The 17,923-nt window shown below is 40.7% G+C and overlaps 1 protein-coding gene across 4 annotated transcripts in view; it reads right to left on the bottom strand.

Annotated features, from left to right (window-relative positions):
• Window positions 1-17,923, bottom strand: part of CPNE2 (copine 2) — a 93,860-nt gene that overhangs the window by 41,177 nt on the left and 34,760 nt on the right. For all 4 annotated transcript variants that reach the window (XM_069966006.1, XM_069966007.1, XM_069966005.1 and 1 more), the window contains one exon: window positions 5,883-6,073. In XM_069966006.1, the coding sequence (XP_069822107.1) occupies window positions 5,883-6,050 (168 nt within the window). In that variant the 5' untranslated portion in view covers window positions 6,051-6,073. The remainder of the gene's footprint in view (window positions 1-5,882; window positions 6,074-17,923) is intronic.

Raw genomic sequence — 17,923 nt, 5'->3', positions numbered from 1 at the left:
AGTCTATGGGGAATTTACCATCAGTGAACACAAAGGAGAGAAAAATGGGTGTAATTTAGAATGGATGTTTAAAAAAAAAAAAAAAAAAACAATTAAAAAAAAAGTTTTTAAAAGTATTAAAAAACCCTTATAAACACCCCTCCCAATAAAAGTTTAAAATGCCCCCCATGCCCATTATAAAAATAAAAATATTAAAAATAAATAAATAAATAAATAAACATATTACATGTTGTAGCGTGAGGAATTGTCCGATCTATTAACATATTACATTATTGTTCCCGCACGGTGAACGGCGTAAACGGAAAAAAACACACCAGGATTGCTGATTGTATTAAATTACATACCAGAAAAAATGTATAAAAAGCTATCAAAATTTCTGTTACACCAATATGATAGTAATAAAAACTAGAGATCATGGCGCAAAAAATGAAAGCCCAACCAGCAATGTAGGTGGAAAAATAAAAGCGCTATGGCTCTTAGAAGGCCGGGAGTAACATTGCATTAATTTGACCGGGGAATCAATGGGCTCTGTCTTGAAGGGGTTAAAAGCGCTAGTATAAGGACAACTAAAAATTAGTGATATAGCCAGAGATATCTGGTGACAGTTGCCATATACAAGCATATGCAAAACATGACAGTTTATCCTGGAAAGGTAATTGAAATGAAAGGTATGCTTAATTTTTTGTTCCTTGTTACCAGCAACCTCAGACAGCAAAGTATACATGTATATGTAATCCTTGTTTTAAACCCGGTTAAAAGTCATGAGTCATCTATAGTGCCTGTCTTAATAGAAGCAGAAAGAGTACCTCCATTCCACAGCTAAGACACAGTGCAGCCAAGAATGTCACCTACAGTATACAGAAGGCAGTCCCAATGCCCCATAAAAGCCAGCAACTGTGCCCTTATTTACGGAGCCCGCCTCAGTGATCTACAGTGCTTCCAAAGCAGTGCCATAATGACACCCTTGGTGTGCTTTGAAGTTGGGTCTGCCCAATACACAGCAGGTGTTGGATGCAAGCAACTAGGGGTTAGTTTTGATGCCTTTGATCCTCCACAGCAACTCCAACCCCCCAATTCCCCCACACATTTTCCCTGCAGGGCCACTGCTAGGCAAAAGTACTTTTAGGCCCGTTCCCACTGAGGAAAGGTAGCGGAATTCCACGACGGAATTGTCCGCCGCGGAATGCCGTTAGCCTCCCGCTCATAATGGGAGTCTATGGGAGGCGCGCGCTCCTGCCCTGTCCGCACTGAAGAATGAACATGTTCATTCTTCAGCGCGGACAGGGCAGGAGCGCGCGCCTCCCATAGACTCCCATTATGAGCGGGAGGCTAACGGCATTCCGCGGCGGACAATTCCACGGCGGACAATTCCGTCGCGGAATTCCGCTACCTTTCCTCAGTGGGAACGGAGCCTTACATGGAAGGACCAGCCCTACTAGAGCATAGAGCAAGACACAATCTATATTGGTCAATCTCTGTTCTAGCTTACAAAAAGGGATGCAGACTGGGTAACTACCCGCCCCGACTTTGTAAATAGTAAAGAATTGTTGTGATGTGATGGGCCTTCATTAATAGACTTACTTTTTTAGACATACATGTGATTTTTTTTTATCCTTTTTCTTCTTAAGCTGTTCTTCTAGAAAGAACATGTTGGCGTTTATAAAAAAAATATGCTGGAGTAAAATAATAAAAATGTAATAAAGAAAATGACTTTTTGCATTGTATGAAATAAATGAACATCACAGACACGTCAATTACAGAAAGGACGGGGTTCAGGAACGGAGGGAGGAAAGGCTCACCGGTACAATCCAAGCACCGCAGACAATGGGCTACAAATAGACATAAAGACTGTTATTATGTCGCACTCGTTCTGCATATTACAAACACTCTGCTTTCTTTTCCATTGGTGAAAATACTTTTACAGGCCCCATAAAAGCTCCTGTGGGTTCCATTAGAGACAGATTTAAAAGGTCACTGTTTCCTGCACTTCTAGTCATAAAGAAACCTTAGAAAAAAATTACCATAAAATTAGCCCCACTGTGAGGGTAAATGGTCCTGCTGTCTTAATTTACTGTACTATTTTGTGCAAGAAAAACTGCCCACGCAAAAGATTATCAGCCTGATCTCCAGCCTTATTTAGCCAACAGGAGAAAATCGGAACGGCTTGTTCCTGTTTTTTTATTTCACTACAGCATTACATGGGTCGGAGGGAGGCAGAAAGAGCAGAATCCATGAGAAGGTGCCACCCTAAAGAGGTTACTCAGATAGCTATACAGCATGTACATGTACAGGGTGGTGGGCATGTACGATTCATAGGATATGGTTGTCATGGCACATTATTATGAGATGGTGTGGAAAGAGCTTTTGATAGCAAAGCTGTATGTCCTTACAATGGTACTCTGGAGGAATGTCTTTTTCTTTCAGGTCAAATGATTTTAGAAAGTTCTAGATATAGATTTGTTATTTACGTCTAATTAAAAATCTCCCTCTTCCAGTATTTATCAGCTGGCGTATGTCCTGCAGGAAGTGGTGTATTTTTTCCAGTCCGACACAGTGCTCTGTGCTGCCATCTCTGTCCAAGACAAAAACTGTCCAGATCAGGTCCAAACTGTGCATAGAGTAACATATTGAACAAGTTCAATGATGCACATTAAGGGTAGCTTCACAAATACCGGATTGCAGCAGATTTCACGCTGCAAGTTAATTTTCTATGGCTTTACATACTCACAGCGGTTTTTCACGCTCAGCCAATCAGGCGGTGTGGCGGGACACCGCACTCTTTGGCGGGTCACCAGGAAGCCGGGAGGGCGGCCAGGTAACGTATTACCCGGGTAGCAGTGGTTTTAGTGGGAAGGGGCTTTACATACTGCCAGCAGAATGAAAAAACGATGTATGTAAAGCCATAAAAAATGAGAGTATCCAGTATTGCATGGTATGTGTGAAGCTACCCTAAAGCTAATGTACCATCTCCGAATTCATTACCATATCAGTGACGCGCAGTGATCCCGATGGTCCAATTTTTAAACCACTACCCAGTTCTGGCACTCTTCTTGTCCACCGGAGGCGGGCTGGGTGCCCCTAGTGTAACACTATCCCCTCCCCTTGGTGACACACCTCAATCAAGCAGGGCAGCATCACCAAGGGGAGGGTATATCATTACACTGGGGATGCCGGGCCCGCCTCCAGTACATACAGCGAGCCAATGCACAAGAAGAAAACAGCACTAAGCGTGGGAACCGGGTGGCATTTTGAAAATTGGACTGAGCCACTGGGATCACCGTGCCAGCACTGACAGCGTAATGAAAAAAACGTTTGAATCCGGAGAATTTATCCTATTAGATATAGGCTATGTATTTGGACAGTCTTTTTTTCAACCAAAATTAGGAGTTAAACTGACAAAGCAAAATTATAATGGAAAGATCTGCACAGCTTGTTTTCAACCAACTCCTGGTGAACATACAACTTCACAGACTGCTATTGTTACACTTATAGGCTATGTTCACACAGCGTCAAAATAATGGCCATTTTTATTGGCCGGTCAGCATTTAACAGGGAATAACAGCTGTTATTCTATAACAACGGACGTTGTGTAATAACGGCTGTCATTTTGGCGCTGTGTTAACATACTTAACAAAATATGTAAATACTTTCCCTATGGTTGATAGACCAGGAATTACTATAAGTACCCATCTAATTGTAAAGAATTTGTTTTTATTTAGCCATCACATTCACATAAACCTTGTTCATTGTTGCTTTACCAAATATAGGAATTTTTAAACCTTGTTTTTAAATTTTTTTCCATTAGATATAATGTTCATTATTTTTGTTCATTCCTTTACTTTTTTTTAGTATGTCCCTGTTGGATAACTAAAGAGAGATGTATGAACGTGGCCTAAAGCTTTAGAATAAACTTCACCTTCATAAAGCTGCATGAAAATGCTAATTCTGTAGGAACTGGCCATTTGTCATTCATGGGAACAGTGACCCTATATGAGAACATTGGTTATCCAGGATAGTTCTTTTTTGCAGCTGGTAATCTTGTATCTCTGGAATGCTTATTGTGTAAGAATCCAAACATCTGGCAGACTAGGATTAGCAGGATTTGCGGACGTCTCTGTGACTATATTTAAACATTTAGATTGAAAGACGACAAGAAAGGCAATGCATGGTTGTAAAGACTGCACTAAGAACAAGACAGGCCATGTCATAAAAAAAGATTTTATTCAGTGGACACAACCCCCCTAAAAAACAGATCTGTGTTGTGCATGAACAAATCTGTATTCAACATAGATAGCAAATCATCAACATGTAACGAAACAATCCCTGTGGATATTCACAGAACCAGCTACAATGTAGTGTACCTATACTCCACCAAATCACAACTACAAATCAGATCTGTTTTCCACATTGCTGCCATAGTCCCCTGTGTACAGAACAATTTCACAGTATGTAGACTAGACTAGCTATTCACTGTACAGACCACCCAATGTCTTTTTCCAAGCAAGACAGTACCCTGATACAGTGCATTGTTCTTCAAATAAAGGTTTCTAAATTCTCTGCAAAGTCCTAAAGTATAATTATTCAGACAACATACTAAATCGTCATATTTACTCATAAGAGGGCCACTATTTTTTTTAATGGCCAGTGGCCTATGGATCCTCAAGTAATGCATCTCTAATTTAACAAGCTCTACAGTATCTCCCTTGTCCAGATTTTAGACCACCATCAATGGCATGCCTCCATCAAAGGACATGCCTCCACCCCTCATTGCCTTACCCCCAAGCACAGGGTATGTCAGGTAAAAATCTGCCACTTTTCCCAGAAGTATGCTAGGCGCAGTCTTAATAAGCCTCCCCCCCCATAATCTTTTGTAAGACAATCATCTAACTTGCGAATTATTGATTGAATTTTTTGCTCATTATGGGCTTAGGAGTCCAGTCGGAGGCCTTGCTCAATCTAAGTCTGGCAAAAAAATGTATTAAAGTATTGTATTGCCCCCCAAAAGTTAGACAAATCACCAATATACACTTATTACGGGAAATGCTTATAAAGTGCTTTTTTTCCCTGCACTTACTACTGCATCAAGGCTTCACTTCCTGGATAAAATGGTGATGTCACGACCCGACTTCCAGAGCTGTGCGGGCTGTGGTTGCTGGAGAGGATGATGGCAGTGGGATGCTCAGTGTCCCTCCTGTGTCCCTCAGTATCCCCCCATTTCCAGTAATAGGTGTATATTGTAGATTTGTATAACTTTTCGGGGGCAATGCAATGCTTTAATAAACATTTTAGCCTGACTTCTCTTTTAATGCATATGTATAGAAGGATAGCTGTAGCCACTGATTATGACCTCCCACTAGACTCCTAAACCCAGAACTTTAAAGGGGTTTTCCAGTGCTACAAAAACATGGCCGCTTTCTTTCAGCGACAACACGACTCTTGTCTCCAGTTCAGGTGCGGTTTGCAATTAAGCTCCATTCACTTCAATGGAACTGAGCAGCAAACCCTGCCCAATCTAAAGACCAGAGTGGGGCTGTCTCTAGAAGAAAGTGGCCATGTTTTTGTAGCGCTGGATAACCCCTTTTATCTCCTCAGCTTCTCTCTGTCTATAGCATGATGGTGGCAGACTGGACTGCATTTTCATGGTGACAGGTTCCCTTTAATACAAGTTCATTATGCCAAACAGCATAAACAGAACATCTATGCAGAGAGCTGTGAGACTGAAGCAAGTGAATGGTAAGGTCACCTTCCAATCCTCAGGTGCATTAAAACGCTGGTTATTGCCACTTAATCCCTCTCATATAAAGTCATTTCTCAGAACTGAAGCCACTGAATGAACCATAATCAATACAATAACAATGCTAGATAGCTGGACATTACAGTACCTCAGTCCATTTTTCATTTACTTCCAAAAGTAAGACACAAAAGGGGTCAGATTTGGAGGCTACATCCCGATCGAGAAGGTTCTGACAGGAGACAGAAAGTTCTACTCTGCACACGCAGTACTGGGATCCCACCGGAGCAGCAGACGAGGAGCTGTAAGTGTACGCCATGGGGGGCAACAAAGCACGACAATCTGAAAGTGAGAAAGAAAAGGTTGTTAAAATACATTCAGCTGTAATAAGGGGATTACACCAAACTATATAGCTCTCCAACCATATACATGTAGCTAATGCTGTATACCAGAAGATTGCAATCTGTGGCTTTTTAACTCCTAACATGCCCTGACAGTGACTATCTACATGTGTTGAACAGCTGATAGCTGTCTACTGACCCCTTATCAGACATTGCAGGCTGTTGTGTACGCTGCGCAGATAAGCTTTTACATAGGACTTTATAACCTAACAGGCAGCATACAAAAACAGTGCAGCCCCATAGGTCACTTCAGCTCTGCTACATCTCCTTGCTGCAGAAACAAACTATGTTCAAGAACTTTCAAAGGTTGATTGAGGATCTCTACTAGCATCCTATACCCTCAAGTGTTCACCACAAGGAAAGAGCAAACATTACATAAGGATATTTTTACTTGAGATTCTCTTTCTGGACAAGGTTATTCACACTGTATCTTGCTTTGTGCCCACACCGCTTATGTCCCTATGGTAAATTTCTTATCATAGTTACACAACTGATGTAACACAGCTATGTACGGTTACCTATTGTCCTCAATCTCAAGAGACGTTTAGTAGTGACTGTCTTCACAAAGATGTCCTTCACTTACAGAATGTCACGTATTATTTCAACAAGCTATTCAGATTAGTGCCCCAGGCTTGAATATGGAAGTAATTGTCTATGGTAAGTATAAAGGAACCCACAGCGTAGCAGTTTATTCCCTAATCCTGGAAGTCTATCACTTGCACACTGCAACTTTCATGATATTGTTTCAAAACTTGGTAGATGTCAGACCTATTAAAAAAAGGACAACAAGAAAGCCCATCTATTCAATAAAAGAGGCACCATGAAAGTGATGTCAGGTAAGGATAAACCCCTTTCTTATGGTGACGCCCCTATCATGAAGTGATGGCAAGACGTCCAATGCTGCAGGGGAAATGCAATGTCACCTACTCCCCATTGCAGCCATATCCTGTTTTATGAAAATATAGTAATATTGTCCCCAAGAATAATCCAAGACCCAGCTAAAGGATGGCTCTACAGTGTCAGCTGAATCTGCTGAATTAAGCAAGAATGGCTTTGCAATGTCTATGGGGTTCTCATGATCAGGCATTTGGAATGTAAAGTGCTTGATCTATTTGTTTCTGAGGAGTCTTACAGCATTTTACTCCCCTCTCCCCATACTGACTATATGCATGCTCAACTCAACTATTGAGTATGCATGTATATGGGACGATCAGGAGAGACTGCTTTCAGATAAACACACATTTGTCCATGATTGGGGTATTTTCAGTCTTCATATCCATCCTAAAATTCCACAGATTCTTGTTTCACATACAGTGTATTTCTGAACTTTATGCAACAAGGTTTTGTAATTGTGTTTTTCATTTTATCAACCAAAATTTACATTTTATCAACTAAACACAAGATTTTCTGGACAAATTTTCTCACAATGAAATCTGCCACATATTATACTACCATGTGTGTGAATGTGGTTTACATACTGTGGAAAGCGATGATATGGAAAGGGACCTGAGGTCTTGCAGACTTACAATAGTTTCATTGTGAGTGCTTAGTGGAAATGCACGCATTCTCACCCAGAAGAAAGAGTCATCTACCCCTGTGTTCACTAAATAGCATCTTCAATATTTCCATTCTAACCAGGTCATTGGTCTCTCTGGAGATGACAGCTTCTAAGACCTTGGCTCAGTCAAGAATATGTAATTTTCTTTCTGTGCTTTATCTAAGACAAGATTGTTATTTAATAGATGTTCCTTAGATGGGAGATCTTTTCTCCTCACTGAGCAATGTTGCTTTCTGGTCACTGCAGACCACATGTCTATGTTAATTCCCATATAAATAAAAAGACAGGACAATTCAGTGCTTTAGCATTCTATGATATCATCATTCTAAACTTTTTAATAGTCTACAACATGGGTCTCCAAACTGCGGCCCTTCAGATGTTGTGAAACTACAACTCCCATCATGCCTGGGCAGCTTAAGCTTTGGATTTGGCTGTCCAGGCATGATGGGAAATGTAGTTTTGCAACAGCTGGAGGGCCACAGTTTGGAGACCCATGGTCTACAAGAATTCTACAGGGAACTCTACAGCAAGTATTCAATGTCCCTGCAGTGCCACCAGAGGGGAAATGAAGCATTACACAGCCCCCAATGAAATGAATGCACTGTGTATAATGCACAGACAAGCTGTGTTTTTGTGCCAGAACCAGAAGAGGATCCAACAGAATAGAGATGTTCAAGTCCTCTCTTTATATTTTCCATCCCCTTTGAATCCACTTCTGGTTTTGGCACAAACACTGCAGTGGCAGATTTCCCAAAAAAAACGCTGTGGGTTTCCAGCCTCAGAAACCTTAGTATTTAATAAGAATTGCCTGAAAAATACTTGAAATGGGTAAAAATGCTTAAAAAAACAAAACACATTTCCACATCAAAAGGTACAGCAGATAACCCACACCAATTATTGGTGTGGATTTGCAACATATTTTCTGCTATGGTTTGATGCAAATCTCACCCGCTTTACTGATACTATAAATGGTGCAGATTCTTTATGATAAAAATACATAGCAAATACACTCTCTGGGGCTGTAACCTAAGACGTCCTTGTAATTCGTTAGCCAATATTACATTAAAATTAGAAAACACACAGGGCACAGAAAAATATGCAAATGGTGTTCGCACAGAGAAGTCCTTTGGTACAATGCCCTTCTGAATGGTTATGAGGGTTAAGAGGGAGAAGGTTTAATGTCCCCAAAGGTTTGAAAGTGACTATTTGTGTCCATCAAGGTAACAAGTTACTGATGTGTTTAATGGGGTAAAACATTTATTGATCTCGGAGCAGCAAGTCAGAAGAGAAAAGCACTGGGAAGGTATAGGCTTACAGGAATCTCTTACAGGAGATGCAGTGGGGGAAGGCATTGCATTAAAAGAGCAAACAAGAGGGTATCCACATCATAAGGTCATTGAGGAACAGTATCATCTTGTAAAAGAAGGATGAGCATAAAGTGAATCTTCAACTGTTACATTCAAATACATCAGGGTAGACTGCAATACCAAATACCGCCTATGACCCAGGTGGCACTGTTTTTGGAAAGATGAAAGACACTCTTTCTAAACTGATGTCTGAGTGTTCATAACCGTCTTTCTGGTTCATGGATAGGACGCCAAAACTATAGTCAAAACTGGCTTGTACTAGAACAATAGGAGATAAGGAAGCAACCATTCCCATTCAGGCTTAGTAAGAATTACCACTAGTGGCTATCACTGATCTGCTATTTCTGAATGGCTTATTACAAACTTTACACATGAAGACAACATTGGGACTGATGCTGGATGCAGGGAAGAGAAAAAAAGTCAACAAAATGATATTTGGTTCAGGTTTATTACACCTCCAGGGATTTTCACCTGTAAATCTGCCGAGGCAATGCAGTGATCATGACACTAGAGTGCATCACTGTGTTAAGCAGATTTACCATTCAGGAGTTCAGAAAAGATGGATAACCAATGTTGCTGTCACCCAGCCTTCTAAGAAGCAAACTTAACTATTTAATTCCTCAGCAAAATGTACAATAGCCTGAGGAAAATGACTGAAATTGTTCTAAGGGGACAGTGCCTACAGTAAAAATGTAAGGGAAAAAAAAAAACAAGTAAAAAAGGAGCTGAAATATCATCCCTGTGGCCTGCATACCATAACTCTGTTACACTTACCGTCCATCTCAAGGTGGCTGGTGAACACTGAGCACATGTTGGACCAGTGCATGAAAGAATGTCCTGATATCCCTGGAAAGACGCTAGACTTTTAACGGTCTAAGGAAAGTGATGCAATGGAAAAATGACACACACTCCAGTCGTCTGTAATTTTCTAGATGGAAACTTGCCTGGGTGTAACTCCGGGAATAATTACCACTTGTATCAGACCTGGACGGTGTTGTCTTTGCCTTAATTACCACATGGAGCAGGTATGAAACACTCAAATGCAACTAAAATGGGTTATAAAAATAGCTATTTTGGGAATACTAAGTGACAATCAACATGGTTGCCATTTTAGTTGCCACATTAACAGCTGCTTCTCTATAAAGATACAGTTACATTACACAGTGCATCATGTGCCAAAGTCAAGCTGTAAGACCTGTGGTACCTTTCTAGATGCTCTGCTTCCCTCATAGACTCCAACCATAAGTCACATCCAAAATGGTGGCCCAACACATTCACTTTCACCTGTTACTTCGCTGTACTATGGCCGAGGCTTCTAAATCTGCCATTCACCATTAACCATCCTACTTTGTTTCTGGCTAAGTCTAGGAGCACTGACAGCGTTTTTAGCAGATTATGAATAGTACTGGAAAAATCAACCAGCAGTCAGTAACATTGGCAATTCTCAAAACACCCTTATTGATCCACCTGCCAGATTGTGAGGAAGACAGACTAACATTTTATTAAAATGTAATAGACATGACCATGCAGTCAATTGATCTCTATATAATAATTTCTGCTAGTATTACACAGACAAACATCCTATTAAATCCAGTCTCAGGCAGAGCCTAACAGGCAATGGGGTGGCAGACCAGGGGTTTATTAGGCCAAGTTTCCATACCCCATGACCAATCAGCAACACCCACCCACGTGGTTGACGGATCCGTTACACAGACTGCAAAAGCCCAGTGTGACCCCAGCTTTAATGTTGATGATTATGGCTTACAGCCAAGGAAAACCAAAAATTCTTTTTCTCAGAAAATTCATTGTCGTCAGTACTTCAAGAGCCACCCCACACAAACATATCCAGGACATAGGCTATAAGTGTCGCATTCAATGTGTCAAGCCACTCCTGACCAATAAAAGCCAGAGCCGTCTAGAGGAAGAGTGGAAAGGCACAATCCAAGCTGCTTGAGGTCTAGTGTGAAGTTTCCACAATCAGTATTCGTTTTGGGAGCCAAGTCATCTGCTGGGGTAGGTCCACTGTGTTTTATCAAGAAAAAGGCAGCACAGCGTTCTACCAGGAAATATTAGAGCACTTCATGCTTCCCACTGCCGACAAGCCTTATGGAGATGGAATTTTTTTTTCCAGCAGGACTTGGCACCTGTCCACACTGCCAAAGGTACCAATACTTGGTTTAATAACCACAGTATCACAGTACTTGATTGCCCAGCAAACTTACCTGACCTTAACCCCATAGAGAATCTATGGGGTATTGTAAAGAGGAAGATGAGAGACACCAGACCCAACAATGCTGACAAGCTGAAGGTCTCTATCAAAGCATTGATGCCGTCATTCATGCAAAAGGAGCCCCCACCAAGTATTGAGTGCATTTACTGTTCATCTGGCCAACATTTCTGTGTTAAAAAAATTTATAGTTGGTCTTATATAATATCCTAATTTTCTGAGATAGTGAATGTTGAGTTTTCCTTGACTGTAAGCCATAATTATCAACATTAACAGAAATAAACACTATAAAAAAAAGTCACTCTGTTTGTAATGACTATATATAATATAGTGGTTTTACTTTTTGAATTGAATTAATGAAAGAAAAAAAAACTATTTTTGATAATATTCTAAATTATTGAGAAGTACTTGTAGTAGTTTGTTATATAAGTAAAAAATTGGGTAAAACATCGAAAAGTAGTGTTAGGGTACAAACACACACACCGTATACGCAGCAGAAATGTAAGCAGATTTGATGGTTCAGATTTGATGCTCTGTTCAGTTATTTAGATCTAATCTGCTACAGATCTGCTGCGTATCGCAGCAGGAAATACGCTGCGTATACAGGGAAAAAAAGCATGCTCTCCCCCTCCCCCCGATTTACTAACAATGAAAATCCAATGGGGAGCATGGGGAGCTTAAGGGTCCATTTACACAGAATGATTATCTGAAAGATTATCTGCCAGAAACAGACTATAAAGAAAGATCAGGTCATAAAGGAAAGCCTGAGATTTCTCCTCTTTTCAAGTCCATTCCTGGCTTTGGCTTCAAATCTTTTACAGATAATCTGTCAGATAATCTTTCTGTGTAAATGGACCCTTAGTTAAAAGTAAAAAAGATTGAGGGCTACTATGACTAAACCTGGACATTACAACCAGGCTACATTCACACAGGCTGGGTTTCTAATACATAATTGCAAATCTAGACCTTATTCCACAGGGGTAAAGTTCTGTAACATTCAGTCATTTTGTTAAAGATATAAAACCTTGGATGGGTTTTTGGACAAATTGTGTAACATGCCTTTAGTAAATGTGTTGGTACACTAAACATGGACAAAAACCCGATAAATTGCTGCTGGAAACACTTTAGTAAATCAGCCCCATTGCCTCCATGTCCTGTCTTCTCCAGACAGTGATGCAGCTGCAGTAGGCACTGAAACTTTTCTGTGCTGTAACTTTGTGCACACTTGTTAGAGTTGGATGCAGTAAGGCGTATAGAACTTTCACTCCACCCTAGTGTGCACATCACTGAGTATATCCACCTTCTGCTGCCCACATGTTGAGGGTTTTAGTCAGTGTACTTCTGACTTCAGCAATGATGTATCAGCACAAGTGACTGCTAAAGCCTGTGACTGGTTGCAGAATCTCACGCTGGCATGACAAATCATCGGGAGGGGCCAGTAAGCTTAGAACATCAGGAGGACCAGGGAAACCTAGCTACTGGACTCTACTGTTATAATATTACATTTTTAGAACACTGTACAATGTTTTTCTCCTGTGGATTTTGCTAGGATTTGGCAGGTAATCTACAACATAATCGGAAACACGAGCACTCGATTGCGTACTGTCATCTCCCCAATGGATCAATGGAAAAATATGCAACAAACCCCTATTCTTTCTACAAAAGAAATTGTCATGCCGCTGATTTACAAAGGCTGTACCAAATGCTATCATTTCATAGTATGTGGGTTACATTTGCTAAGGTCATCTACTTTCCTGGTACTAAAGCCCAATGAGAATTTTTTTTCAACAAATTCAGATGGGCAGTCTGCAACACTAACTATATGGATGAACACTTACATTCTATATCTATATTATGGGCTGTAGCGGGGGTTCTGTAGGTAGGTATATTGTATTGCTCAAGGTAAAATGATGGAGTGGTATAGTCACTAATAAAAACTAGGTTATATACTATATTCATCTGGCCTCTATTGTAGAAATACAGCTGTTGTCAGATAGTCATCTTTGGCCTATGCTAATAGTTTATATTTAGATGTGACTTGTCACCGTACGACTTCTTTCGAGGACAAGCACAGCCCATAGTATGGCAGGCGCTTGTGGACTGGTCATATTCTGGTTGCCATAGCAGCTGGGCAATTTTTACTGAATAGAGGAAGAGAATGAGTTCAGATAGCTGAAGTGTAATTCCTAAATAAGTAGATGGAATGAGGCGAGATCTGCTAGGAATGGGGAGGATATAGCTCTAATATTATTATTAGTTATCTCTCTATAGCTATTCATACTTACTGGTATTCACTTTCATATACTGGTTTTCTAAATTACTAGATTTATTAAAATAACTTTTGCATCATTATCACTTGTACAGTATATATTATCAAAGGAAAAGTATGGTCACTTTATACTAACTTTATCTCAAATGCATATGTTTAAAGTGCTGTATATGGTGTATATTGTATATGGTGCTGTATATTGGTAAGACTAGTTGTCAGGAATGTGCCTTTGCACTCGTCAGGTCACTGGTGTGAACAGGGCTCTGTTTCATCTGTTCAGCCCCACCCACTTTGCCTCTCAGCCTCTGGCAATGATAGGGTAATGGTGCGTTTACACAAAGCGATAATTGGCCCGATCGTACGATTAACGATGTCGGAGTAACGTTTTTTTTCAGCGTTTAGACGGTACAATATATAGTACGGAAAAATCGTTTTGCGATCGCGCCCGCAGCCCGGCCCCCCGCTCGCAGCCCGGCCTCCCGCTCATCCGCAGCCCCCTGCGCCGGCTCGATCGCCACCCCCGCCGCTCTCATCTGTTTACACGGAACGATCGGCGAATTTTTTGCGAATGACGAACGACGATTTGATGACATGTTGAAAGATCAAAACGGACGATTGCTCGTTTGTCGTTTAATCGTTCTCTGCGTTTACACTTACGATTATCGTTCGATTTGCGATCGTTATTGCGCAAATTCGCCCGATAATCATTACGTGTAAACGCACCATTACTCTGCTCTCTCCTAGCCTGATTCCTGCAGCTGAGCAGTGTGGTGTTTCCTTGACTGACAGATGCCTTTGCCAGTGAAGGGCTTTGTGGATCTGAGCGCCTTTCTAATGGGGATCTGGACCGGGCTCCTGGTCCTCATATATATATACTCAGCATGGCCAGCAGCAAGTCACTGGCTATTAGTGTATCCTGAGCTAAGCGTATCCTACTGTGCCCTTTTCTCCTGTTTTTGACCCTTGCCTGTCCTTCTCGCCTGTCTTGTTTTGCCGCCTGCCCTGACCTTATTGCCTGTCTCTGACAATTACTCTCTCTCACGCTTTGTACTTTTGCTGCTCGCTGTTACCGACCCAGATGTGTGTAGTATAGGGACTGTCACCATGGTTGCCCGCAGTTGTTTAGGACTGTCTTGAGGTAAGTAGGTAGGGGTGGTTTCAGCTTAAAGAGGACCAATCACCTAAATTTAACTGTCCCTGTTGTAAAAGTTCCTCTCTCCCTAAGTCTATCTCTGAAGATACAGACTGTCTTTACAGTCTGTATCTTTCTAATTTACCTAATCCATCCTAGCGGCGCAGTAAGGCCGGGCGCGGCCATCTTGATTATGTCCCTTGCGTTCCAATGGTGCGTTCCACCGTCGGACCGCAAGTGACGTCATCAACATGGCGCCCGGCTTTACAGCACCGCTACAGAGGACTGGGTAAAGTATAAGATACAGACTGCAAAGGCAGTCTGTATCTTCATAAAGTGTATTCCTGAAGATACAGACTGCTTTTGCAGTCTGTATCTTATACTTTACCCAGTCCTCTGTAGCGGTGCAGTAAAGCCGGGCCCCATCTTGATGACGTCACTTGCGGTCCGACGGTGGAACGCACCATTGGAACGCAAGGGACATAATCAAGATGGCCGCGCTCGGCCTTACTGCGCCGCTAGGATGGATTAGGTAAAATATAAGATACAGACTGCAAAGGCAGTCTGTATCTTCAGAGATAAACTAAACTGTCAGTTAGGACATTCATACACAGTGATCTCGCACTGTATAGCGCGGGATCACTGTGTATTTACAGAGCCGCGGGCAAAGGCTCATGGGAGCCCTTCCCGCCGCTCGGCATGCCGGGAGTTTCCTGTCGCGCGCCGGCTCTTTTGAAAAGAGCCGGCGCGCGACAGTGAACGGAAATGCAAATATATTAAAAACCCGGCAAAAAAATTGATTAATTATATTTACAAAAATGTATTAAAAATTAAATGTTATTAAATGGAGCAATAAAAAAAAAAACAACATTTGCCCGTGATTGGTTCTCTTTAAGGGCTCACTGTCGTGTCCTGTTCCCTACCTTGTACAACCCGTCCCTGGCACTAGTATTTGTACTGTTATGCCCTTTTGAATAGAAGTTGGATAAAAAAGGGTGGTCACCAGCCTTTATACTCTAGCTCCTCTTGGAGTGCCACCAGGAATAACAGAACAACGCCCTACAGGAACATGCCAATACAAAGAGTAATGGGGCACAGAACAGTCACAGAACAGTCACTTCTGCATTATATAGCCACCCATATAGTGTGTTCACATGCTTGGTTCACAGCAGTAGTCTGCAACCTGTGGTGTTCCAGCTGCCGTAAATCTAAACCCTCAGCATGCCCGCAACATGATAACTACAAATAGAAGATTTCATTACTACATGAATAGGACTGAGCACAGTGACGTGTACTGAACTCCCCAAATCTGCGTCAGCTCCTGTATGGTGGGCCAGGAGTTTATTTCTAGGTATCTTACATGTGCTTAGATTTGGGTAGGCGGATTGACATGAAAAAGGAAAAACACATATTGTTATAGAAAGATATATATATACTTTGGAATGTGTTCCTTTCATGTCATGTGACATGAGTGGGTGGAGCTCGAATGAATAGCGGGACAGACCATTGAAATGTTTTCTTTATTTACAAAGCATGCTGAGAATGCTGTTATGTATGATGGCGGAATTATTATACACATTCATCAAGGTTATAGAAGGTTAAACAAAACACAATGAGCTCACAAACACAGAAATGAATACTTGGATATTGCTAGAATATCTGGTATAAGAAAGAAAAGAACAAACATAACTGCAGTGACACGTGACATCTGAAGTCCTGCAGACGTGGTAATCACACAATGTTGGGTTTAATAAGAAAATAAGAATCCGGTGTAAACTTCACCAATGATACAGCAACATCTGTAACATGTATACCAAGAGGTGACATAAGAAAAGGAACGTATATATATTATATACTATATATATATATATATATATATATATATATATATATATATATATATGTATAACGTTTAGAGATTGTAAGCTCACGCTGGCAGCCTCCTCTTTCCCCATGTACCAGTCGCCATTTGCCTTAAATATGTTTTGATCTTGTAATGTTCTTATTTGTTACCCCCTATCACTTGTATAGTGCTCAGGAATTAAGGGCACTTTAAAAATAAATAAATTAATTAATTAATTAAATTAATAATAATAATAATAATAATAATAATAATAATAATAACAACAACAACTTCTACCAAGATAGCCTAAACATCTATCATCTCATATGCACAGTTTCCATATATTTATCATAATATATGCCATTTTCACCTATTGTACACATACTGCAGTGAAAGGGATTGTGCCTAAGCTTGGGAACAGAATGAATGCCATTAATGCTGAACATGTAAATCCTGGTCATGTATCTTATTTATGCTTTCAAGATTTCTGCTTTCTGTTGGTGAAAGAGGGCATTCTTCTTTACATGCAGAAGCTAAAAAAACAATCCTGACCTAATCCTGTTGTAGCTAAACAGAGAATAATGTAAATCTTCAGTCGGCTAAATACTATACGCTGACAAATGTTACCTAGACTAATACATTGCAGCACACTATGGGGACAAGGAGAGGTTTATGATGTTAATGTGTCTAGCTCGGACTGTGTTGCTATCTGCGTCATGACAGACCCTATTAACGTATAATGAGGTCTTTCAAGTTATGTCGTAGTATTCACCATTTTGCCCTTTATTCTTGCTATAAAGTCCTACAGCACCTGTGGTGAATGCTCAAAACTGAACCTAAACTGAAGGCATAAACAGATTTGAATACATTTGATGTAGGCATCAGGTGGATTTCCGATACAGGCACATACAACATATATACGCTGCAAATAGTATAGAAGTAGCAATATTAACAGATCTTAAAGGGGGTTTTCAGCAGATTTTCTGTTTCATATTCTTTCATTATGTAACAAAAGGTCATACAAAAACAAAGAACCATAGCAATTATATGGACATAGTGTTAAAGGAAGTATAGTTTAGCATGCAAAATAAAACTAAAGGCTGTTTTAAACAAGTTGATTGTTGTGCAGCCAATATTGATAAATCTGAGTGGCTGCACAAATAATCCAGCAATTGCTTGTGTTACCTGGCCGCATGATTCATTGTGTCTTGTGCAGGCACAGCAAACAAACGCCAGTTAGCCTGGGTATGTAGTAGATGAAATATTGCAGCTCAGTCAATGGGATGGAATCAAGTGTCAAAGCAAGTTTTAGGTGAAGTAATATCACTGAGTGAATATTATAGAAAATAGAATAGAAAAAGAAACCCACAAACCCACTATCAACTGATACAGAAA

This window comes from Dendropsophus ebraccatus, chromosome 4 (genome assembly GCF_027789765.1).
Source record: "Dendropsophus ebraccatus isolate aDenEbr1 chromosome 4, aDenEbr1.pat, whole genome shotgun sequence".
In the NCBI taxonomy this organism is placed as follows: Eukaryota; Metazoa; Chordata; class Amphibia; order Anura; family Hylidae; genus Dendropsophus; species Dendropsophus ebraccatus.
The sequence above is the reverse complement of the archived record's forward strand: the minus strand, read 5'-3'. Positions and strand labels throughout refer to the sequence as shown.